General features: G+C 37.1%; 1 protein-coding gene across 1 annotated transcript in view; it reads left to right on the top strand.

Moving 5' to 3' along the window:
- The window catches only part of ADGRL3 (adhesion G protein-coupled receptor L3), a 586,346-nt gene that overhangs the window by 488,155 nt on the left and 73,626 nt on the right, over window positions 1-24,565 (top strand). Inside the window, exons 21-22 of the mRNA XM_081943236.1 lie at window positions 7,704-7,872; window positions 18,568-18,693. Coding sequence (XP_081799362.1) covers window positions 7,704-7,872; window positions 18,568-18,693 — 295 coding nt within the window. The remainder of the gene's footprint in view (window positions 1-7,703; window positions 7,873-18,567; window positions 18,694-24,565) is intronic.

The raw sequence follows: 24,565 nt of genomic DNA on the forward strand, positions 1-24,565 counted from the left end.
CCACACCCTCTCCCGAAGGACTCGGGGCGGCGTACAATAAAAAAAATATAAAATACAAATATGGACAATACATACACAAAATAGACATATACGTGGAGGAGGTAGACAGATGGATGGAAACAATTAAAATCACAGTTTAAAATCCCCTAAATAAAATCACAAAATTAAAAAACCCGTCAGGAGCGATATCATCAAACTATGGTTGAGCCAGGCCAGCTACTTGGAATAGGTGGGTCTTGAGCTTTACACGGAAGGCGCGGAGGTCAGAGGTAATCCTAATATCCGGGGGGAGGTCATTCCACAGGGCTGGGCCCGCCACAGAGAAGGCTCTGCTCCTAGGCGCCGCCCCCCGGCACTGTCTGGTGGACGGCACCTGGAGAAGTCCCTCTCTGTGTGAGCGAATTGGTCGCAGGGATGTATGGGGCAGAATACGATCCCGCAGGTATCTAGGTCCTGAGCCATGGAGCGCTTTAAAGATCGTTATCAAGACATTGAAACGCACCCGATAGACCACAGGAAGCCAGTGCAGCTCGCGCAGGAGAGGTGTCACATGGGAGTACCTTGTACTCCCCATAATTACCCGCGCGGCCGCATTCTGGACCAACTGCAGTCTCCGAGTGCATTTCAAGGGAAGCCCCATGTAGAGAGCGTTACAGTAGTCCAGGCGAGACATCACCAGTGCATGAGTGACTGTGCGCAAGGCGTCCTGGTCCAATAGGGGGCGCAATGGCGCACCAGGCGAACCTGGTGGAACGCCCCCCTTGCCACGGCTGTCACATGGTCATCCATGTACATCCATATGAAACCAGAAGCTATAATTAGTTATGTGGGCCCAGGGCATAGGTGAAAGAGGATTTTTAACATAATAAAATGGGTTTGAACTATTTACTTCTATCTCCCTATTGCCTTGTGAATAGTTGATACTGATTGTCATATGAATACATTTATACTTCTAAGCAAATTATGCAAACTTTTCCTCCATGAACAGTGAAGTATTATCTGTTATTAATTTATCAGGGCATTTTTATCTAATTGTTACCATATTATTACATATTACATAACATATTATTAAGTGTGTTTTCTAAAACAATTGATGAGCGTAAAACCTATAAGATTGGCAGAAGTGGAAGTCTGAGAATGATGGAATTACAGTCTATATCAACTAAATGCTTCTGGCCTCTAAATTCATAAATATTAAATTGGAGTTAATATTAACTTCAATTCTCTTCCAGATTCCTGGCACTGGAGCAGCAATTAGTGAGTTTTTGTTCACTAGAAAAGTTTGTTCTTCTGGCAAGAATTCCAGCCAGCCACCCAGCCAACTACAAAAATTTAAAGAATTTGACTTGGCTACTATGCAGACCGTTTTATACATTCTGTGCATTTAATGATGCTTAATTCATCTTTTCTTCAGTACTTTGTGCCAAATTGCAGCACAACCATAACAATTCTGTCAACATAGAGAATTAATATCTGTAATGTTGTACATTCTCTCTGAAAAGAATAGGTTAAATCTAATGGGCATGCTGTGTGAATGTCTTATATGAAGTCTACTATTGCCTGTGGCTCTGAGTCAGCAGAAGTAATATGTTGAAAAAAAAGTGATCAGAAATAGTCTTTGAGGCAGGCAATTCTGCTTCATTGATTCCAAAAGTCATATTAAGCTTGAATCAGATAACACTACTGATTATCACAAAAAGTATCTGCTACTATAGCTGTTTTCCATGGATAATATGCAATACAAAGGTAATGTCTTAGAATCCAAAGAAGCCCTTAGCATCTTGTTGCTAATTAGGCCAAATATTTTGAATTATATCAGGGGAATCAATGACCTGAGACTTGTGTATAGCTGGAATGATTCCGGATCAAAGGCTTCAGCTCTGCTATATCATCTTGAAAAAAATGCATCCTGGCCTTTTCCATTTTCTGTTATATATTAACTTTGCAATTTCAAGTGTCTTTGCCTTTTCTGAATCCAGCTTATACACATTCCATATATTAATAAAATTTGGATTGAAAGATATGGAATATTATCTTGCTAGCATGTGAGCTAAGTGCAATTGATTTATAGTTTGCACATTCTTTAGTACTGCCCATTTTGAATATAAAGCAATCTTTCCAAGTCTCTTTGTCTTTTCCATACCTGTCTATAAACCACAAGCAAAACCTCATACTACTGTAATATTGTTCTGCTGGTATTTCACCAATTCTTGCCTTCTCATTATTAGTGATGTTTTCTCATACTTACCTTCACTTTCCAGTCTTTTTCTAGAAGATCTGGGTCTAGTTCAGGGATAAAACTTTAACTTTCATATGTATTCGTGATTTGAATATTTGTTCTGTATAGTTCTTTTTTATTTTTATAGCATCTCCTCTTTAAAAAAAAATTTCCCAGTAAATCTTTGCCTTTGTTTTTTATTGTACCTATTTTTGCATAAAAGTTTCCCTCCGTTGCTGTACTTTTCACATATAAATCCCATTCAATTGTTATCTTTATTTTCCTTGCACTATTGATTTACATATAATTTATTGTCTTATCTTGCTGTTCTCAGAAACTCTGCATTTAGTTGCATAAATTTTCCTCTTCTTTGTTGCCTATTGCTTTTCTCCTGTTTTTCAGCTATATTCAGCAGAACAGCTGATAGTTATTTCACTTTCTTTTGCTTTTCTATTTTGGAATGTTTTTGTTTGCCTTATCTTTAATAATCTCATAAATTTCAGAGCAGAATTATTTAGGCACCCTAAATATCAAGTTAAATCAAATAAATACATTCATAACCACTACATATTAAATATTCCTGAGGTCATGTTAGGTTTGACTGATAATGTTTTTTTTAATGTCAATTCTGCAAGAAGTTCATGATCTAAGCCACCGTCAATTGATAAGTTAGTAGTTTTCCCATCTTGCTTTGCAGTGTATATAATTAATTAATTAATTATGGTGGCCATATGATGATGCCCATATTTAGTGTAATCTTTTAGGTTGTTGGAAGACGGTATTTGTGATAAACACTGAATTTTCTAGGCACAATTCCAAAAATATATTTCTTTCATTTTATATACCATGGCCAAATATTTTACTTTTCATTATCATTTGATTTCCAACTTTAGCATTCCATTTTCCTATAAGTTTTATATTCCGTTGGAATCTTCCACTTCCTCTGTATCTGTGGGTGGAGCATAGATCTGGATCAGTAATATTGATTGGCTTGTCTTGGACCAGAATCAAGATCATTCTATCACTTTGTAGAGTTGTATCCAACCCTTTGACACCCTTTGATGGCTACTTTATTTCTTCTATGATTTTCTTGTCAGAAGATTTGATGGTCTTTGCATGTTAAGTGACCTATTTTACTGTATTTCTTTTCAGTGAGTTCTAGAATATCAAACTTCCGTTTTGGCATTTAATGGCATAAGGTTTATCCAGGTTCATGGCTATAATGATGGTACAAATAATTTGCAACATCAAACTTTTATTTTTGGTCATATTGGCAGCAAGGTATCTTTTCAGGTTTAATCCAAAAGGAACAGTGCCACTCTCCTAGTTGCATTTTTTTCCCTTATAGCCCTCTGGAAACTTCCTGTCTCTGGGCAATCATCTTCCAATATCATGTTGACATTAACCTAGTTGTTAAATACACATTTATTTTCTTGACAGATTACTAAAGTGAATTACTTCCATCCTCCAGTGGATCTTATTCACTCTGATCCCTTGTCAATTATGAATAAGCCTTCTGGGAGTATACAGCTTTGGCAGTATAGCTCACAGTCTCATTTATACAAGCTATTTTACCACCAGAAAGCAACAGTCCATGAAGAGGCCAACTTATACAGGCCTCAACATTTTCTGCAGGCTTCTATCTTCTTAGATGAAAGCAAGCACGTCCACAAATCAAGTTTTTCCTGGGCAAAAATATTGATCCCATTTTCTGAAGACAAAACTGAAATCATTCTTATTTGCAGTAGCAACACAGATCATTTTTAAAAAAAAAATTGCAATGTCTTTGATCCTATGGTCACATGGAAAGCACCTATCTGGATTTTCATTTCCTATAACAATTCTGTTTCCAGTTGGCTTTCCAACAAGCCTCCTAATATCAAAAGTTTCTGGGGAAGAAAATTCCACAATCAGTTCTCACATCTGCAGGACTTAGAAGCAGGAATTTCCAAAACTGCTGGGTGATTCAAACTTTCTGACACTCATCAATTTTTAATAAAATAACTGGAGGTTTTTCATGAAAAATATTAACTTAATTTAAGGTATGTAAATGACCTTATAGTTCTTTTGAAAATTTTCTTGTACAAAATTTAATTCCTGTGTTTCTGGATTTCTTCTTTCTTTATAAGATAGTATCTGCTGGGTAGAAGTTTGTTTTCCTTTACTTTTCATGATATTTCAGGATTACTATTCCTGGAATAATCAAATATTTCTTGATAACTCCTTATATTTGCCCTGAACTTCCAAACAGAAAAAAATATTAGCTTGCATATATAAGTCTCTCATATCTGGGTTGCAAAAATCTGAACAGTCGCTAATTGGCAGTACAGAATCATAGATGGCACCTAATGGGCATCTGAACTTTTGCATAATTTTATGATTGTTCGACATAATTTCAAACCACATGGGTCTATAACAGTTCCAGTAATGCCAATTCTTGCATCTGAGTTCTCTCACTATTACCGTACTTCGTTATCTATTAATAATATACATTTTAAATTGCTTTTGCTGCACCTGCAGTCCTTTTGCTCCTACTTCTTTCACTTCTAATCCAATGAAGATATTGAATAACTTTGGTGTTAATCAAACATATTTCGGGTTTCTAAGTTGATCTAGTAACTATTACTGTATAATCAGCTCTGTGAAATTCTGAGACTTCTTAGGAAAATACCAAAATTGATGCATAAAGATAAATTCACCTGGGAACACAGCCAAAATGAGGCAAACACAATATTCCTGGTAGTTTCCCACTCCATGCACCTACTTGCTAATAAGGGAATGCTTTGTATGTTCACTTAAATGACCTGCTGTAGACTTGAAGTATTTTCCTCTATGCAGAATGGAACAATCCTGAATCAGGCTAATCCACAATTTATACACTGCAATCTCCTATAGTTAAAAAAAAACTCTTACAAATTATCCGATTAATCTGGGTCGAAATACCTACAATATTCCAAGTCATATAATATTTTGTAACCCAAATTCTATCAAGGAAAATGGTAGTTCACTTCCCACTACTACTTTTCTGTCACAATTATTTTCCTGATCTTTTTCGTTCCTTTAGAGACAGTTTTTCTAAATAATGGAATTGGTGTAGGGCAGGGGTGTCAAACTCGCAGTCCGCTGGCCAGATGCATCACATGTAGGCCATGTCCACCCAGCTCCGCAGATGCATCACATGACGGCAATACGATGGCACAAGTTTGACCCACGTGGTATAGGGACTCAAACTTTCTAAATTCTTCCCAAGAGTATTTAGAGACCTTTTAAGTATGTCCCTAGAAAATCTTACTTTGAATTTTGTAGTGATAAACACTGAATACTTGTTTATTTACTTTTGTGTTATTAATACGCTTCATATTCTGAAAACCTGAAATGTTTTCAATAAGTAGACAAGTATGAAATTAAATAGATCATAAACAGAATACTGTAGAAATAGAATAGAAACAATCCAGCCCCTCTCCAGAAATTAATGGAGTTAATGGCTATGGAAATCAAACATATAAAGCCAACTGTTTCAAAGATGCCTAAAAAACAGGGCTCAGCATCATAAAAGATTTCAGGGAACAGGTGCCTTGTAAGAAAACCTCCACCAACTGTCAAGCTGCAGGTTGCAGAGCAGAGAACAAGGCCTCACTGGAGAATTGTATTGTTGGTACCTGGAGAAAAAATTAATTGAAGACAACTGTTTCAGTTTAGTAATACCAGTTCTCTGGATGAGAACTAGGCTGGCAACCAGCGCAGAGATACATGCGTGATAATGTTCCCTATTCAGGAGCCTAGTTGATGAACTGTAGGTTCTAAAATATTCCAAAGGAAAGCTCTAGAAATTCCGAAAAGTGAGTTTTTAAGTTACTGATGCCTGAATCTGTGTAGCCAATCTATTTTTATTCAGCAATGGGATTCACAAAGATCACCTGTGATTGAGCAGCAATGACAGATTTAGGAAGCCCTTCAGAATATGAACCTGTTCCTCCAGGGGTCTACAGTTCCATCCAGAATAGGGAATACCCTTAATTCCTATTCCTACCCAGGAGCCACTGATCCACAACACTTGTGTTCTATTGATGTAGCCCTTATCTGTTTTCCACTATTGCATTCAAGCAACAATTTAAGATTTACATGGCCTGTCCTGATTCTGTGGTCACCAAGTAATAGAGCTGGGATGACACCTCACCCTAAATGTTCTCATTACCGTATCAAGCCACTTCATAGATATTATAGATGGCACTGTAAGTAAATTGAGTCATTCCATAGAAAGACTGTTGGGAGGCCAAACTACAGTACTGTATCCCAATGCTTTGCTCCAGGACAGGTGCAGGGCTGGGAGTACATAACAGCACTCCAGCAGTTCCTAATCCATAAAACCAATACAGGTTGACACTGAAATCAATGGTAGCAGAAAAATACCACAGGAGAACTGATGGAAAGCATTTTCAGAATGGAAAAGGGAGGTGATGAATGATGAATCGTACATTACAATATAACAATGCAAATTTTGCCCATTACATGGTGTGTGCTGTTACATTGATACGTAACTTTCATGTAGACACAAGAAAAAAAGGGCAGATATTACACTATAACATCGTGACACTTATTTTGTCATTTTGGTACCATGGACAGCAGTTGTTGGTTTGTCCATACCATGTCCATACTGATTATGTTCCTTTCATGGGAAAGTAATCCATCACATTAGCCAAGGGATTATTCTCTTATAATTAGGCCAGAACAGAACATAGACTGAAGTGGATCTAGAAAATCAGTACTTATTAATAGTTAATAATACACTAGTTTGGAGTTTCTTTTTAAAAACAAGCAATGCTTACAACAAAACAGTTGGACAAAATTTATTTTGAAAGCTGTCTACGTTGTATTTAAATTTTGGTTCAGGTTATTCAATATACAATTCATTTGAAAATACATTATGCAAAGAATTTTGGAGTCAGCTAACTGCAGAAAATATACAAAATGTATAAAGCCATCTGCTAGTGTTTCACCATTGCACTTTTTAAAAATAATAGGACTGTTGTTCTGTTAACTGTCCTTGTTTTTTTTTCCCAGAGTGGTTTATGTAGGATCAATATGATGAAGCTTTAAAAATTAGGCATGTAAGGGAAGGAGGCAAATTTAAAATATTTTTTTTATTTTCCTCTACAGTGTCATATATCTCTATATTTTATTACATCTACACTGCTTTACTCAAAAACATTTGCTACAAGCCTGTTTTTCTAGAGAGGCATTTTCATGCTCATGACATTTTCCATCTATATATTTTCTTCAGATTATGAATTTGATAATAAACTGCATTGAATTCAAAAATTCATTTCTCACAAATATTCACATTCTGCCTTTCTTTTCATCAGAAAATAATCTAAAATACTGTTGTGTTCATTGAATTGTTTTCTTTATCAGTCAAATACACTTCTTTTCTGTCCTTTCTTTTTTCTTTCTTTCTTTCTTCCTTTCTTCCTTCTTTCCTTGACAGGTCATGGGTTATAGGTGCAATAGCTCTCCTCTGCCTATTGGGACTCACCTGGGCCTTTGGACTTATGTATATTAATGAAAGCACGGTGATCATGGCGTACCTCTTCACCATTTTCAATTCTCTGCAGGGAATGTTTATATTCATTTTCCATTGTGTTCTCCAAAAAAAGGTAAGGATGATGCAATGTTGATTTTGATGATGATGGTGGTGGTGGTGGTGATGTTGGATCTTTTAAAGAAAGCAAACCAGGTGCTTAATAGCCTAATAACAACAACATTTGTTATATATACAGGGTCTTATATTTTGCATTTGTTGCACTTTTGCTTTTAATTGGTTTGCCTGACATCTAATGGAACCTATGATTAAAAAAGAGTAGTCATTAATGATCATGGAACATTTCATTAAATGTACATTATTTAGAAATACATTTTAAAAATAATCCCTCTGAATTTCTCTCCGAATAGTAATATTCCAATTGATTTTACTTTGGCAGCAATGTGGCACTAAAATCTGCAATTTTTCAGGAGGTAGGGTGTTGACCTGGTTTTTGTGGCAGAAGCTTTTCTGATAAGAGAAAACCAATTTGGTATAGTTGTGAAGGTACTAGGCTAGAAACCAGGAGACTGTGAGTTCCAGTGCTGCTTTAGCCATGAAAGCCAGCTGGATGACCTTGGCCCAGTCCCTCTCAATCAGCACAATCCATCTCAGCTGGTTTCATCTGCTCCATCCAGATAAATGTAGACCGGGGATTTTGTTAGCCATCAAACAACATAAATTTTCAGTTTCATTTTATTAGGATCAAAGATCAGCCAAAGGAACTTGCATTTCATTGAACATAATATTGGTATACATTAAAATATAGAACTTGGGGTGAAAAATACATTTTGAACTATGTCTTTTGAGACTAAGTAGCCCCACTTTTTGAGGATGCAGTGACTCAGTGGCTAAGACACTGAGTTGTCAATCAGAAAGGCTGGCAGTTCGGCAGTTCGAATCCCTAGCGCCGCGTAATGGAGTGAGCTCCCATTACTTGTCTCAGCTTCTGCCAACCAAGCAGTTCGAAAGCATGTAAAAATGCAAGTAGATTGCTGGGAAACAGTTCGAAAGCAAGTAAAATGCAAGTACCTTGGTGGGAAGGTAACAGCGTTCCGTGTACCTTCAGCATTTAGTCATGCCGGCCACATGATCACGGAGATGTCTTCAGACAGCGCTGGCTCTTTGGCTTTGAAACAGAGATGAGCACCACCCCCTAGAGTCGGGAATGACTAGCACATATGTGCAAGGGAAATCTTTACCTTTACCTTTAGTCCCAATTTTCTTTAAAATTGTAGATCCATCTTTTGTATAGGTAAATACAGAAAATTATAGGCCAGAGAATTTTAACATATCCTGGATAAATTATTATTTATAAAATAAGTAAGCATACAGAAAGTCACATCTTGTTAAACAACAAAGAGTTTTTCTAATGTTAATCTTACTTCACAGCATTTAAAACTGGATATATAAATAGGTGTGATCTACATAGCTTAACTTTATCCATTGGAATTTGAATTAGTTGTTTCCAAGTTGTTCCAGTGATTCAAGGTTTAGGCTTCAAAAAGACTTTGACAGAGTCTTTCACTAAGACTGTAGAGTAAATTTAACACCATTGGGATAAAAGGAGAGGTTTAATTTCTGAGTAACTGAACTCAGTGGCTTGTGGGTTCTTTCTAACTCTTTGATTCATTGAAGTCCTTTAATAGATTGCTAACTGATTAAAGACAGGTAACAGAAAGAAGGAATTAATGGATGATTTTCATGAGGAGGAAGTATCCAAAGTGAGGTCTCCAAAGGATTTGCAGTGAGATTGCTTTTTAATATATTCATAAACCACCTGGAATTACAGATGAGCAATATGGCATACATCTCCAAAATTAATCTTTCCAGCCTGGGAAAGGGACTTTAAAATGGCAAATGTAATTCACTGTAAGCAAGCAGCAAGTGATGAAGTGCCATCCAGGGCCTTAAAATTCTTGGCAACATACCATATAGCAGCATGGAAACTTTAGAGGATTAGAAATATTTCTTCAATGCTTCCTGGAATAGCAATATCCCCACAGAATAATGCACATTGAGATGGTCAATCCAGGTAGTGAAGAAAAGAAAAAGCAAAAACTTAAAATGACATGATGAGACAAGTGTGGTTGGAAGCAGGGTTTTAGCAGGGAGATTAGCAAGGGAGTTTAAGGGGGAAACTCTTTTGGAGTGTGTACCCTTTTCTTTTTCTTTTTACCTATCTTCTTCTTTCAGTCCAATCTAGTCTTCATCTAGAATTTCTCTGTGCTCAATACACCACAGGAAGCAAATAGTGAATATATCTGTGGGAGTTTGGCTAGGATAATTCATAGGGAAGGATCCAAGCAACATGGACAATGACCTGCAAAATAGATAGAATGGAGACAGACCTAACAAAAGAGAAGGTGAAGTTGCATTATATGTAAAAAAAAAATCACTACACTTTTACCCCTTGCATAAGGATTCATATAAAAGGGGGGGAAAGAATAACATTTCCATGGGTGTATATTGCAGGCCAACTGACCAAGCAGAAGAAATAAAGGAACTTTTTGCTAACCAGGTAATAATGTATGTAGGAAACATGCCACAATAGTAATGGGGAACTTTAACTACCGTGACATCAACTGGGAAACAGACTCTGCATGAAGTGGGAGATCAAATAGGTTCCTTATGAGCCTAGCTGACAACTTTGTCATCCAAAAAGTAGAGGGAACTAAAGGGTCAGCTATATTGGATTTAATCATGACCAAAAGAGATAAAATGATAGAGGGGGTTGAAGTTGCAGGAACCTTGGTGGAGAGTGACCATGTCACATTTGAATTCAATATAATGCAGACACACATAATAGAACAAAATCAAACTGGTATATTAGACTTTAAAAGAGCTGATTTCAACAAACTTTGAGCTTGGGAAGGATTCCATGGATTAAAATCTTAAAGATGAAAATAACTCAAGAAATTTTGGAAACTCTGAAAAATGTGGTTATAAAAGCCCAGAGCACCACAATACTGCTGAAAAAGAAAAGTAAGAAATTCAAGATAAAACCAGCATGGTTGTATAAAAAACTCTATGATAAACTAAAAGACAAAAGAAAGATGTATAAAAAATGGAAAGAGGGATTCATAACTAAGGCAGAATACCAGCATATAGCCTGAATCTGCAAAGATGAAGTCAGGAAATCTAAGGCTCAAAATGAACTAAGGTTTGCAGCAAATGTCAAAAATAATTTTAAAAGTTTCTTTCAACATGTAACAAACAAGAAAAAGGTCAAGGAAACAATTGGTCCACTAACAGAAGAAGATGTCAAGGAAATGTGGGCAGCAGGAGAAAGCAGAGTTGCTTAATTCATTCTTTGTATCTGTCTTATATGCAAAAAGAAAAAATAACCAAACTTACCAAAAACAAAACCATAAAATACAAATTATAACAGGCAAGAAAATGGTAAGAGAACACCTGACTTTATAGATGAATTCAAATCACCAGGACCAGATGGCTTACCCAGAGTTCTGAAGGAGCTGGCAGACATGATCTCAGAATTACTGAACTATATTGTTCAAAGATCCTAGAGCACAAGGGAACTATCAGAGGACTGAAAAAGAACAATATGGTTCTCATTTTCAAAAAAGGGGGGAAATGGATCCAGGAAATTGCAGACCAATCAGCCTGACATCAGTATCTGGGAAAATCCTGGAAAAGATAATCAAGAAATAAAACTGCAAACACCTAGAAGCAAGCAAACTTATAGCCAACATGGGTTTGACAAAAAAAAAGATTGTGCCAAATAAATCTTATTTCATTCTGTGACTGAATTAGTACAGTGAAATAAAGTGGACATAGTATAATTGGAGTTTGGTAAGGCATTTGACAAAGTGGACCACTAACTACTTCTTAGTAAGTTAGAAAAATGTGGGATAGGTAGCATCACCACCAGATGGATTTGTAACTGGCAGACAAACCACATTCAACGTGTAATCCTTAATGGAACTACATCTACATGGAAGGAACGAAGCAGTGGGAAACCCCAAGATTCTGTCTTAGGTCCAGTACTCTTCAATATCTTCATGAACTATTTAGAAGGGGAACTCATCAGATTTGCAGATGACACCAAGCTGGCATGAATAGCCAACATCTCAAAATAGAGGCTCAAGATTGAGAAGGATCTCAACAGACTTGAACACTAGGCTCTATCTAACAAAATGAAATTCAGTGGTGAGAAAAGTAAGGTTTTATACTTAGGCAAATAAAAAAAATCCAAAATGTGCAATATAGAATAGGTGGTATCTGGTTCAATAGCAGTAACTGTGAGAGGGATTGTGGAGTCCTAGTGGACAATCACTTAAATATGAGCCAATACAATCCTAGACTGCATTAACAGAGGGATAGGATCACATGAAGTGTTAGTAACATTTTATAATATCTTGGTAAGACCAAACTGCATCCAGTTTTGGTCACCATTATGTAAAAAAAATGTTGATACTCTGGAAAGAGGTCACAGAAGAGCAACAAAGATGATTAGGGGGCTGGAAGCTAAAACATATGAAGAAATTGGGTATGTCTAGTCTAGTGAAAAGAAGGAAGAAGAGAAGTGTTTAGCCTACAGCATCAGAAGGCAGAACAAGAAGCAGTGGATGAAAACTAATCAAGGAAAGAACCAAGCTAGAACTAAGGACAATTTTCCCAACAGTGAAAACAATTAACCAGTGGAATGCTTGCCTTCAGAAAGTATGGATAATCCATCACTGGAGGTGTTTAAGATGAGATTGGACGGCTATTTATCTGAAATAGTTTAGGATCTTCTGCTTGTTAATATGGTCCCTTACAACTCTGTTATTCTGTTAACTAACCTGTTCTGTTAAATAGTGAAGCTGATTGGCACCTTTCAAAAAATTAATTGTGTTACCCTTGGATATATCATATCCAGGAGGAGGAAGAACTGAAAAAAATCAGACCTGCATACTGAACTCCAGAAAACTAGATTTTGAGTTACTCAGGGGAAATGTAGGTGAGATCCAGTGCATTGAAATCCTAAAAAAGGAAAGCATCCAGGAAGGATAGGAGATGAGATATAAAATGGGATATTGAAGAAGCCATCAGAAACTATTCCCATAAGAAGAAAAAAATTGGGTGGGAAACTAAAGAATCCAGGTTGGATACATGCAGAATTTTCTAAAATGTTGAAAAGCAAAAAGGACATGCTTAGCCAAATAGAAACAGGGATGATTACAAGGCAATTTCTAGAAAGGATCTCTATCAGCTAAACTAAAGCTCAGAATGAGTTGAAACTTAGGAGAGATACCAAAATAAATAAATAAAAATGGTATGTTTGAAGTAAAAGGAAAACCAGAGACAATATAGATCCACCGTAAGGAGAAAGTGAAGTACAATATTCAGTGGAGTTTGCTCTTGTCATATCAACCTTTTTTTAACAGGTTTAGTATGTAAACTAAACTCAAGTAAATACTTCCCTAAGGTTCTTGAGCATTCTGTATTTAATACTTAGTAATTTGGAAGGTATGTTAAGCAGCTAATCCATTTCAATGCACCAACTTACTGAGGATAGCAGTGTCTTTCAGAATATCTATAGTATATCCAAAATTCTTTGTGCAGAAATCTTTTCTTTTGTCTCTTAGGAAAAGTCAGGCAAGAAACAGAGAGGCCATAATTTGTCAGTTGTGCAATTGAAGAGGTCCCTAATTGAGATTTTGCCTATTCTATTAAATACAATTTTGGAGGTCTTCAGTTTCATAGCCTTGATTTCCCCCAATAATTTTATGGCCTGATTTTAGACAAAGAACAAATTGTTTAAATTCCTAATTCAAGTCTAAACTCTGCAAGTGAGGTTCTTCTAGCCACACCCAAAATACACTGTTCAGCTATTCAGAATACACTAGCATCACTACTCAGATGCTCTGATTGTGTTTGTGTTTGTTCTGGTAATGGCGTGTGTTGTAAGCCAAACTTTATCTCCATATAAAAGCATAGTGGTAGTGTTGATTTTGCATGCATAGAATCTGAATCTAATGCTTTGTAATTTTTAATATTGAATTTGAGTTCTCTGGGTGAACTCCTTTGATGATAAGGGAGTCAAGAACCTGCCTCATAGAAGACTCCATCTACATAAGGAAATGTGTTGACTTGCTCAGTTGACTCACCATTTAATAGCCATCTATGGCTGAGATGGTGTTTTTAAAAACCAAATAGACATGATCTCTATTTTGATGTAATAATAATCAAAGAATTATTAAGGCAGTAGTAGCCAAGTCTTAACAATCTATGCAACCCAAAATAGAATAGTAAAAATCATATTGTCAACGTATAGCAACATACAGTATGTCAACTTAGTCATGTGTAGTACAGAATCTTTCATCAGTCGCAGTAAGTCATTAAGATATAGATTGAATAGCAATAGTGCAACTATGCGCCCTTGTCTTACTCCTTTGTAAGTAAGACAGTCAATCCTCCTTGTCATGACTTCTTCAACCCTAAACCACACCCTGAAGCAGTTTACAATATACTCTTTACAGTATTTGTAAACTATTGAGGACAATTAATTTCAATTTCCCCTGTAATATTTTTCTGTTTACTCAAATGCTGCACTAAGGTTTATAAAGGCAGCAATCAGCTGTGTCCCCTTACTGACATATTTGGTGGTTCAAGACAAAATATTAGTGCATTGAACGTGCCTGAAGCCAGCTTGTTCTATTGCAAGAATGTACAGTACGCGTGTCAACTACCCAACTCAACTCTCAAGAGGAACCTGGCATATATTTTAGTCACAATATCTATTAGATGCATAAGCCTGTAATTGCTAGAATCCTTTTTAGGAACTACATCTTCCCCCTGACTGTGATATGGCAGATACTATTTATATGTATAAATAAACCCACCAAGGGAGGGGCTTATGGTTGGGTATTTTTTGAATAGCTTGGCTGGTAGAAAGCCCTCAACAGGGACTTTATTTATTGCTCTTAATGCCTTTTGTAATAAATTTAATGTTGTTTTTCTAATACTGGTGGTCAGAGGGGTATAGTTTCAGTAGGTGGCAAATTGCTATTTAGTAACTGTTTCTCAACAGGTTCCGGAAAGCGAACAGGTGATGATAATAATTTTCCCAATCCTCGGCCGTGATTGGTATATTGAATGTGAATCTCCATTCTTTCAGGATCCCAGCTACAGAGTGCCAAAATATAGCTGAATTATGACTTCTTGCTGACAGCTCATGTCCTGAGCAATTTGAAGCAGCATGGCTTCCACCACCACCCTCTTTGATTTAACAAGCTTTTTGTATTCTCTTCTTAAAGACAGCGTCTTAGCCTTATATATACAAAGGAATGCCTCTGAGCAAATCTCATAACTGGGTCTTCAATTGCTTTCTCATCAAATGACATTCATTGTCAAACCTGGGAGATCTATCTATGAGGAAACCTTTGGAGGAGAGTTTGGTTAATAGATGTTTTTTCTCAACATGTGACATAAATTTATGAATGCATAGAACACTGACTGTGGACTGCTAAGACCCAACTGATAGCATTCTCTGATTTGAGACTATACAGCATTGTCTTGGTAGACATACTTTGGACCATATTAACTGTTTTATTTTATTCTGGCTCATCTCTCAGTTAGTTATAAACCATGTTATATGAGCTTAAGTCCAAACAGACAAGGAAGTTCCCACTCACTGGCTGATGATGACTCTCTCTTGGATAGATAATGACCTCTGAGAACATCAAATTTACTTTTTGGTACACAAATTAAATCTAACATGTTTTAATGTAAGGTGGTTGGATGGGTATACATAATCATTATCCTTGCCTCCCAGAATTTGAAGATCACATTTAAAAATCAGCAATATAAGTTTAGACCAGCAGTATTATCTTTATCTTTTGAATGCCAATGATGATTATTTTAAAAATTATTTAGGAGTTCACTATATTGACCGTAATCATATCATATAATAAAGGGATGTATTTGGTGCAATATAAGCATTTACCAGTACAAGCTGAACATTTTTATATCTGAATGTAATGGCCAGTATATGAAGCAAATGATTCCTCTTATATGATTTCCCACCCTGCCATTGCAATTCTTCCTTAGCAAGAATACATAATCCCCTTATTTATTTATTTATTTATTTATTTTATTTGTTTCGATTTATCAGTCGCCCCCTCTCCGCAAAGGGACTCGGGGCAACATACAATTAAATCAAAATACAAGTGTGGCATGGAGGAGGTATCAATATTTAACAGTCAAATACAAATGGAAGCCACTAGGTTCAAATAAATAACAATAAATTAAAACAATTAAAACAGTTAAAAACCCCAAAATTTACGATTAAAATATTAAAATTGCCAGGGAGGTTAGAAGGTTCTAGTTAAGCCAGGCCGGCTAGTTGGAACAGGTGGGTCTTGAGTTTCGTGCGGAAGGAGCGGAGATCGGTCATTGTCCTGATATCTGGGGGGAGGTCATTCCAGAGGGCTGGGCCCATCACAGAGAAGGCCCTATTCCTGGGCGCCGCCCTCTGACACTGCCTGGTGGACGGCACCTGGAGGAGTCCCTCTCTGTGAGAGCGAATTGGTCGCAGGGATGTTGCTCTTGAAGCTCTCCCTTTATACTTTAATTTGTACCAGCATTGAAAATCTGGGAGTTGTAATGGGTCATCCTCTCCTGCTAAGCAGGTGTCTTGTAAAGATATTTTAGCAAATTCAGAAAAGAATCTCATCAAATCAATTGATATTTTATACTAGAAAGTATTCTAGAATTCTTTCAAATTCAAAGAAATTTTATTTTGAGCTCAGAAATTAGGGATTTCATTTTGGACACCTTTCTGAGATTGTAGGGACACAATTGGGACACTTCCGGGTAGAACATGTGTGTGGAATTTGCGCTTGACACAATTCTAACTTTTTTAAAAAAAGGGACCAGTTAAACTCTGTAAGTATTTATACATCTAATGACACTAAGGTCACATTTTAGGTGGCATTGAGATGCCAAATTACAGTATATGTTAGCTAAATATTTTCCCCTTCGATATCTTTAAAGTCCAATTGAGAAAAGTAATGCAAAATAGCTAAATAGAATTTCCAGAATCTGAAGCATTATACTTCAGAAGTGAGTAACTGGATATAAAGGCTTTCTGGCAGAAAATGTCTAGCCACCACTGAAGAGAAAGCATTATACAATACTGATCCTTGATCTGAATGGGAAGCAGGAACCTTCCAATCTTAGACAAGTAAACTTCTCTAGCATATGGTGAATTAAAAATGATTAGTATATTTAGCTTAGTAGGAGTCTGGATGCTTCTGTGATCTCATGGGCATTATTTTACCTGGATTGAATGTTAATACTTATTTTGGTGAGTTCTTGTAAGCATGTGATTATGTCATCAATATCTAACTACCCAGTTTCTCTTGGTCTTTAATTCTAAGAAGCTGGAAATATTTCTTAATAATCAGTGCAACTTCTCCTCCTTTTTCATTGTTCATGTTCTTTTAAACAAAATCTATCTTTTCATTGCTGCATTTCACTTATAGATTTCTTAATAGATGTCAGTTAATAGATATAACCATAATCTTAGTATTTTAATAAAGAAAGTGAAAATAATGAAATGTATGAGTAATGATCTTTCTGAATTTTTTAATTGAACTACTCTCTCACATCCTCATACTGGTCTCAAATCATTTATCATAAGTCATTTTGTTTATTGTAGGAAAAGAAAGGTAGAATACTAATAAACCAGTAAATGAAGTCCTTCTGAGTAGCAATCTGCAACTAGCACAAAATTCAGCTGAAACATTTTTAATCAAGAAGAAATTTCTTATTACAGTTTAGCCAGCAGTGAAATGGCCTCATGGAATGGAATTTGAGTTAAAAGTGTTTGAGAAATATTTTGTATGGCTTGCATTAATAACAAGAAAGCTGTATTTGTCTGGAAATGCAGTTGATTTATTTTATTAAGGATTGATTGGTTGAATTGGTTATTAATTCTACTTCTCTATTCATATTGAATATTCAAGAAGCAACTGAAAGTAACTAAAACACATAAGAAATTATTTAAGTGGGGTTTGTTTTCATTTCCCAATTTATGCTCTGTTTTTCCCCCTGTATTTACACCTTTCTACTACAATAGACTTTGGCTAAATGCAAATAAATATTGACTTAGCAATTAATAGAATATAGGGGTTTTCATGTAAATTGATTAAAAATGTAAATTATAAAAAATATCTGCATCTTAGTGGCTATATTACAAGTAATGATTTGCTGAGAAATTAAATGGAATAGAGTTGGCAAGAAATATGTGTGAACCTGGTACTGATTACATTTCTTCTGAGCTATGCAGCCATTGATAGGATACATTGTCCTATTCCAGTTTATACTGAAGAAGTTTTAGATGGATTTGCTCTGCTTTATGTTTTCTCCTGCTCTTAAGTTTGCTGGTTTACATTTTAAAGTTTAAAAAATTCAATCATCTTGTACTTATCTATGTTGAAAGATGATTATATGAATGAATGAACCATAAATGCAAAGATGTGGAGCATATTGGCAGAGGAAAATGGAAATTTCTGAATTAGATAGATAAACTTTCCTTTTGTACCTCCAAAATACCTAATGTTATTTCTTATTACTCCTTGAAAAGTCTGGATTTTTAATTGAACACCTTCATAGCAACTATTATATATTTTAAAATATGACAGTAGCAGCCCTAATAGATATGCAGAAACAATTATAGTTGAATCAATTTCCCAATACAAAATCATTTTCAAAATTGAAGAATGGATTTCCTGCTAATAAATATCACAATTTAATTTGTCAGGTACGTAAAGAATATGGGAAATGCCTGCGTACACATTGTTGTAGTGGGAAAAGTACAGAGAACTCCATCGGCTCAGGAAAAACTTCTGGGTCACGAACTCCTGGACGGTACTCCACAGGATCACAGGTAAAAAGTATTTCTTAAGTCGATCAATTTGTTACCTTGCCCAAATAATTAACTTTTCAGACATAATTATTAGAGTTCTTTTCAGCTCAGTTTCTTTAGCAGTTTGCTTATATAGTATCTACACGGTAGGAAAATTGGTTGTCTGGGGTTTATAACATATAAGAGTTTCACTGCTTGTGAGATTCTGCCCAAATTTATGTGTTTTGAGAAAAAAAAATTACTTAGCTGTTATTAATTGCATTTGAAAAAAACGTGTTCAACATGGCTAACAGGAAAAATATATAGAAAATATTACAAAAATACAGTCTTAAAAGTATTGACATCCTGACTTGTTCAGAACGTTGAAAAGCTCAAAATGAAAAGCTCACTTTGGCCAGGAGTCCATTTTTTGTCATGCATGCCTAGGCACAGATCCTTCATTTTTCTTTGAGGGCCACATCATAGTACTTTTGATGATATGCAATTATCTTTTTCCCTATATAATTTATTTCTAGAAATATTAACAAATCCTTGGAAGGAGATGTGGACAGGAATATGCAAGATACAATTAATAATGAATCCCTGTAACTGGTTTTTCCTTAGTCTTGGTACTCTGGTCCTGAGGGTCATAAGTGTTTCCTTCATGTGATTGCAGAGTTGTCTTTTGTGTCTTGGGGAAGACTTGATGGGTATCTATACATACTTTAGGCATTTACTTAAAAGAGGCTTACTGCAATTGCTCATCACAGCTACAAGCAAATCATTGGATGTAAATCCTGAAAGCCACAGAAGTACAGAAGGCCCTCCATTACTGCTCTGGCACTCAAAACTTTCATGATGTCTCCAAAGTCCTCTGGAAATTATTATGCTTTGCCTCGTGCTTGTTCAATATCAACCACTCAAAATCACTACTACTCAAGCAATAGAATGAATGAATGAATGGAGATTGGTGTGACTTTGGGTTCTTCCATATAAATTGTTAAGCATGGGCAGCAATGCTTCAGCAGTCTCATTGAGAGGCTTGAACAGATCACATCAGCTTCACCTTGCCCTGTCCCAGCATGGATGGCAGCTTGCAATTGAGCTTCCTTGTCTCATCTGCTCCATGGTTTCCAATTTATATTTGCACTTAATTTTATTAAGGCAATGTCTGCCTTCCTATTGGTCACTCTGTGGAGCTACTGGTACATATATACCTTTATGTTCACTGGTCACAGTTTCCACATTCTGTATACAATGAGAAGGGCAAACTCCTATAAATCCTGACTGGTTCACCATTTGTTATCAGGATGTACAACAGGTATATCAATGGTTAAGCCAAGTGAGAGATGATCAGAAAGGACTGGATTTTTCACACACATACGATGCCCCCTGCAACCAGTAAAAAGACAGGCTTAAAAAAGTTGTGTAAATATACCAAATTTGGGTAGAGATTCTTGGAAATAGGTGACCCTTTGGGTAACCCGGTCCCAAACCATGTAGGGCTTTAAAGATGACAACCAGCAACTTAAATTGCACCCAAGAACATACCAGTAACCAATGCAGCTCATCCAGAAGTGGTGTTATGTGTGTGTTGTATATTTAGCATCTTTTATTACCCATGCAGCTGCATTAGTTGAAGCTTTTGAATCTTCTTCAGGGGCAGCCCCATGCAGAGCACGTTTGCAGTACCTAAATGACAGGTTACAAGGGCTTGAGTTACTATTAACAGGGCCTCTAGGTCTGACAATGAATGTAACTGACACACCATGTGAAGTGTACAAAGTCTCTCTTAGCCATGGCTACCAACTGCAGGAGCCATGAGTCTAGGAGGACCCTTGGATTGTCCACAGGGTCTAACCCATCTGCAACTAAAGATAGAAAATCCTTGTCTCCACAGGGTCCAAGAACCCATAGCAATTCTGCTTTGCTAGGGTTGAGTTGGAGCTTGTTTCATCCCATCCAGTCCCCCAATATGCCACTGTTATAGAAAGATGGGATACTTAATTTATTTTCTTTTGGGGGGGAAGGGATTTGTTTATGAATATAAAACAGAGATGGGGAACTACATGCCAGAAGATGAGCACTGAATGGCTGTGATGTATCTTGCTTACCTTGGTGGGCAGGAATGAAAATTTATCAACTGCTACCAGATCTGGTCAGATTAGCCATATGTTTCTAGTGTCTTGATGAGTGAACTGGTATGAAAAGCCCTGCTTTATTCTAATTTTGAAATAAAGAGAAAAAAGGATGATGGAACAGCCTGTCATCTGGAAATGTCCATAATTGTCTGGATGAAGTGTTAGAGAAAGGGAAAAATGTGTTGTAAATAGAAAATACCCCCCTCTCTCCCTCACCCTCCGTCTCTCTCCCCCCCCCTTCCCTTTTTGGTGTTTCAGCCTGGACACTTGAATGAGATGCCTTCCCACAATCCAGTGTTTTATTCTATAGCCCAACTTCCAATGCTGTAGCCCCCTTTTTGTAGTTGACCCACGAAGTTACCCAGAGTTCTCTTTCAGTGCCTTTCAGGGTGCTGATCTCAGATTCTTCTCCATTATTCTCCCAATCTGCTTCACAATAAATGTCATGAAACAGTTCAGCCTTCTCTATGTTGCTTTCAAAGGAGACATGTTCCTCATTTCTTTCTTTGCTCCTGTTATTATCAACTGCTGCCTCAGACTTAACTTGCCCAACTCCTATATAATGTGCTTCCAGAAAAGACTAAAATAGTAACACTACATTTTTTTGAAAAAGACAAATCACTGGTGTGGTTTCCGATTTTGAGCTTTTCCTTTAAAAAGGGCTCTACTGCATCAGAATGGCATTGTATTGTTGGGAAGGAAATGAGCTAAACGAAGAAAGAAAACCGAAGCCCCGAAGAGCTAGGAGAGAGCAGAAGCAGCAGTGAAAGGGAGAGTGACACCAGAATGGCAGCAGTAATCCAGGGACATCAGAGGACCCAAGCTTTTAACAGAAGTTCAGTCACTGGTAGTATGCCAGAAAACAGCTCACAGTGCCAGCATTGAAGAGCAACCCAAAGACTAGCCACTCCTTTGAGATTTCAAGAATGTATCCAAAGATACAGCTTCAGGCCCAGAGCAGTTATAAGCAGCAGAAGAGAGTCTGTGAAAAAACCCAAATCCGATCTGACTGCAGGACCAAGTGCTAGATAGCTCATTCTACATCGTCCATACCATGTGACCTTGAAGCAGGTTTTCACTCTGAAAAAAAATCCTTTGCAATAAGTATAACACAGAAAGCATAGCATAAAATATAAGTTATTGGTTAAGAGATAAAATAGGATCTTGGATTATAAGTGATAAGACTAGTGGCATAGGGATAGAATACATGAGTAGGTTAAACAACTGTAGGAAGAATGTTTAAGAACAAACAAGTTGTATAAAACTTTTTATAATAAAAAGCCTGCTTATAGGAGTTGCCTTCTTCCCTGCCTGACTGTTTTCCCATCCCCAAACTGGACCTATAACTCTTACCTTCTGCAGCTGTTAGCAAGTATTTGTCTGCCACTTTCTTTTTGGCTTGATCTTCTCTCCTTTCCTTCAAACAGGGGCTCTTCCTTTATATAATCTTCCTATTGCAGAAAGGGTACACTGAAACTCTGGTCAGGCTTCCCACAAGAATCTCAGTACAGAGTGCTGAGAAATGCTTCATGCTAGCTGTTTTACAGATGGACATGGTGGGTTCACTTGTGTTCATGGCACCACACCCCAGATTCATCTCTCCTGGCAGTGATCATTCCACATTTAAGTTTTTAGTTGGTAAATACAGAAACAGATTCCAGAATGATTGGGGTGGGGGTATTGCAAATGTACTTTTGCATTAAAATGCATAGGGAATTTTCTTCTTTACCTTTACTTAGGAAACAGGGCATGTGTGTGTGATAAAACACACTGCAACAAAACAACACAAACTACATGCATGCACTGTGTCATGACACAGGTGTTAAAGTGTTGTGTATTATGTTAGAATGCACTTTTTTTTTGCTTTGGCATTGAATGGACGTCTGTGAAATAGTATCACATAATGTTGGTTCTCCACTGATCAATAGAAGTTTTCTGAACAAGGTTTGAAGTGTTGGTTGGAACACACATTAAATCCTAACAGCTCATGATACTTTGAAGGGCATTTCTTCCACATGGTTCTCACTAGTTAAAGATTTGATCTGCTGGCTGTCTAGTCAATGCCCTGAATACTTTGGAGCAGTGACGTGCGGTGAGGTTTATGACTGGTGAGGCACTGACACAGTGCTGGGTTTCAAATATTTTTAGACTTGTGGACTTCAACTCCCAGAATTCCACAGCCAGGCATGCTCAGTTCCAATTTAAAGCGACAGCATTTGTTTTTCCTCCTTTGCTTCTTCTTTCTTTTTCTTTTTCTTCTCTTTCCCCTCCTTCCTCCCTCTCTCCCTTCCTCCCCCTCTCTCAAACACACACACACACACACACACACACACAGAGAGAAGTTGGATTGGACTATCTCTCCTACCCCTTCCCTCTCTCACTCACTCTCAAACAAACCCCCACACACACAAATGTTGGACTGGATATCTTTTCCAGTGGCTTGAAAGCAGCTCCTTTGCCATCCCCCCCCCCCATTCCCCTGCTGCCTTTCCCAAACACCTCCACCATTGCAAATGCAGCCTGCTGTCTGGGTGGGAAATGCCTGGAACACAATAAAGCCCACCTACCACCTCCTGCTGGCAGGCTGGGGTGAGAGGAGAGGCAGAGAAGCCGGAGGGGAGCCGAGCCGAGCCTTCCAAAAGAAAGAGGCTGGGGGGAAGTGTGTGTACTACAGCATGGCTCTTTGCCTGGCTTCCTGCCTCCTCCTGTGGTCTCCTCAGTGCTCGCTTGTGCTCTCCCTCCCCAAGTGTAGTTTGATTGCAGGTGGAGCCACATTGCCTTTTCAAACTTGTAATCAGTGAAGCTGGGCTAGATTTTTATATAGTTTTATCCAGCTGTGTGTGTGTGAGAGAGAAATGAATGGGGGCCTGGGGAGGAAGTCACTACACTTGGGGAGGGAGAGCACCAGTGAGGTTAAGCAGAGTCATCCACGGTGAGGCAGCAACTAGCTCAGCTTTTTCCTTTTACTTTTTTTTTTCATGATGAGAGTGGTGAGGCTGTGCCTCACTTGCCTCACCTGACTGCACGTCACTGCTTTGGAGTAGATGCTTTCAGTGGCCCTAAGGAAAACCAAAGCTGCCTTCAAGTCAGGTTCAACTCTGACAATGATAGGAGAGGTTTATAAAGTACAGATATTGGTATTCTTCAAGCATTATTCTTTTTCTATTAAATTTCCCAAAGCCTTTATCTAAGTAATTTGCACTCCTGCAAATATGATTGGTTTTGTAATGTTTCTTAGTCGGATTGCTTGTTAATCTGAATTAATTGTTCATTAGTTAAATGGAAGTTTCTTATTGTTAAAATACAGAGTAACCAATAATAATAAATATATAAAAAAACAAATGTTCTTTTTTAAAAATGCTAAGAACAGATAAAGCAGTCAAAAAGTGTTAATGTTATTCATATCCTTAATTTGATTTAAAGTCATTATTATCTTGTGAAAGGATTTCTGACCCAGAATTTCGTAAGTGGAAGCGTGGAGTTCATGCTGAGTAATATGCAGCAAAATGAGAAGAACTTAACCAGAATTTGCAGGCTAAAATGGTTACTTTTGGAACCTCATCTTTGCCATTTCAGTTTGCAGATTTGGAAGGTTAGGCAAAGTCATCTAGACCCCTGTAGATAAAAAAATATGTGTGAAATATTACCTGTTCGCAGGTGTTCTTTGTGTTCCATCCTTTTCCTTGCTTCAATTTTGACAAACCTTTATCAATTTTTTTTAAAAAAATCTTTAAATATGCTTGTGAGAGAAGGAATGTCAAGTAGGGTATGAA

The sequence above is a fragment of the Natrix helvetica genome, assembly GCF_964273705.1.
Source record: "Natrix helvetica genome assembly, chromosome: 2".
In the NCBI taxonomy this organism is placed as follows: Eukaryota; Metazoa; Chordata; class Lepidosauria; order Squamata; family Natricidae; genus Natrix; species Natrix helvetica.